The sequence below is a fragment of the Penaeus japonicus genome, unplaced genomic scaffold (assembly GCF_977035675.1).
Source record: "Penaeus japonicus unplaced genomic scaffold, GWHDUDI00000001_assembly GWHDUDI00000025, whole genome shotgun sequence".
Taxonomy (NCBI): Eukaryota; Metazoa; Arthropoda; class Malacostraca; order Decapoda; family Penaeidae; genus Penaeus; species Penaeus japonicus.
In genome coordinates this window covers 17003411-17005326 of record NW_028234427.1, presented here as the reverse complement: position 1 = coordinate 17005326, position 1916 = coordinate 17003411, and the positions used below count along the sequence as shown (strand labels likewise).

At 44.8% G+C, this 1916-nt stretch overlaps 1 protein-coding gene across 1 annotated transcript in view; it reads left to right on the top strand.

Moving 5' to 3' along the window:
• The first annotated feature begins 844 nt into the window (after nucleotides 1–844).
• LOC147468918 (uncharacterized) overlaps nucleotides 845–1916 on the top strand; it is a 2066-nt gene continuing 994 nt past the window's right edge. Inside the window, exons 1-4 of the mRNA XM_086551726.1 lie at nucleotides 845–867; nucleotides 1117–1289; nucleotides 1391–1588; nucleotides 1671–1916. The exon at nucleotides 1671–1916 is cut by the window's right edge and continues 3 nt beyond it. Of these exons, the coding sequence (XP_086407852.1) occupies nucleotides 845–867; nucleotides 1117–1289; nucleotides 1391–1588; nucleotides 1671–1916 (640 nt within the window). The remainder of the gene's footprint in view (nucleotides 868–1116; nucleotides 1290–1390; nucleotides 1589–1670) is intronic.

The window sequence follows — 1916 nt, the reverse complement described above, 5'->3', positions numbered from 1 at the left end:
AGTCAGATCGAGGACGGCCGATGGTTAAGTTTTATGCGAATAATGTCCCGATTATGGCGTTCATTGAAGCTGGTTCTGCAATAACCATAATCAAAAAGGAACACTTACCACGCTTTAACCTCGCAAAGCAGCACAGTTGTTACCGTGTGTTGCGAGGAATCGCCGGAGGTAACAGAGAGGTTGACTTACCACTACAATTTTCACCGTGCTTGACACCTGTTTCTCTAGATTCATATTACTTGGGATATTTTTTTAAGGAGGTTTACTTTCAGTTTCCACCACGAACCACCGAGGCAGTGTACAGTTACCTGTCCATCTTGAGTTGCCAACTCGATGTGATTTGTACTTGCCGATCTGTCGGCAGATGCAAAGACTTCGATCTTGTCAGCCCACGGACGTCCGCTTCACTACCCTAAGCTAATTGAAGTACCACCTGATAGTTCAAGCTTCGTCAAGTGCAGAGTGCCTCGGTCCGTTAAAGACAACGAAATCGCTCCATCAACCAACAAGCTGATCATCCCTGCCAGTGTAACCAGAATTGAAGAACATCGAACGTATGTCTGGATGGTAAACACGACGTCTCGTGCTATCAAATTACGACCGGATCAAGTGATTGCCCGTGTAAATCCTGTTGCAGTGGAATATACAACAAACTCCCGGCCTCTGGGAGGCCGTGATGCATCCATCCCTTCACGAGAATCATCCATCACAGTTCCGGATATCACCTATGCAAATATTCTTGGTGAACTAGATGATTTTAAATCTGAGTTTGGAAACCTGGATTTTGGATATGAGGACTGTATCAGTTTCCCTGACACCTAATCCGACACCTCAACTTCCAGCGATGAAGACGTCGGTGAGAGCTGGGTCAGTATTGAAGAAGTCTTGACGATAAATGGTGGTATGTTCAGTTATCTTGCAGAACAGCAGTAAGTGAAACTTCCTGAACTACTTATCAGGACACTGAAATATTCAGAGATGATAAGTCAGCCATTGGAACCATATCAGCGATATAACACACCATCGAAACTGGCAATGCAAAGCCAATTGTTGACTTTCTCCAGTCGTTTTAGTAAAAATGAAAGATAGAACACTATGTTTCTGCATAGACTATAGGAACCTCAACAAAGTTACCACGACCGATAGTTATCCTCTTCCAAGGATTGATGAAGTTATTGACAATTTCAATGGAACATCTTGGTTTAGATCCTTGGACGCAAGATCAACTTACTGGGCAATCATTGTTGCAAAACCAGACCGTCCGAAGACGGCGTTCTCTAACAGCCACCGTCTGTGGCAAATTGCCAGGCTACCTTTTGGTCTAGTGACTGCCCCACCTACCTTCTAGTGCGCTCTCTAGTGCTTTGAAAGCATGCTGTGGCCTATTTAGACGACTTAGTGGTCCACAGTGCATCATTCGACGAACATCTTGTACACCTGGAAGAAACACTTCAGCTATTAAAAGATGCTGGCCTAAAGCTGAACAATCAGAAGTGTCAGTTTGCTATTAACACCATGAAATTCCTTGGTTTCCTTGTCACTCCTGATGGAATCCTTCCTGATCCAGAAAAAGTTGCTGCTATAGATCGTATGACTACCCCCCCCCCCCCGCAACCAGAAAGAAGTACGCCACTTTCTCGGTGCAACCGGATTCTTCCGTCGATATATAGAACGGTATTCGGCGATTGCGGCGCCCTTCACCGAGTTGACAAAGAAACATATAAAGTTTCACTGGGAAGAAAAACACCAAGATGCTTTTCAACGCCTCAAGGATGCCATTACATCAGTGCCAGTTCTAACCAAACCTGATTTCTTACGTCCTTTTGAAGTACACACCGATGATAGCCAAGTTACAATCGGCGCAGTTCTGATTCAGTGCGATGACAGTGATTCTCCTTGCCCAGTGGCCGATTTTT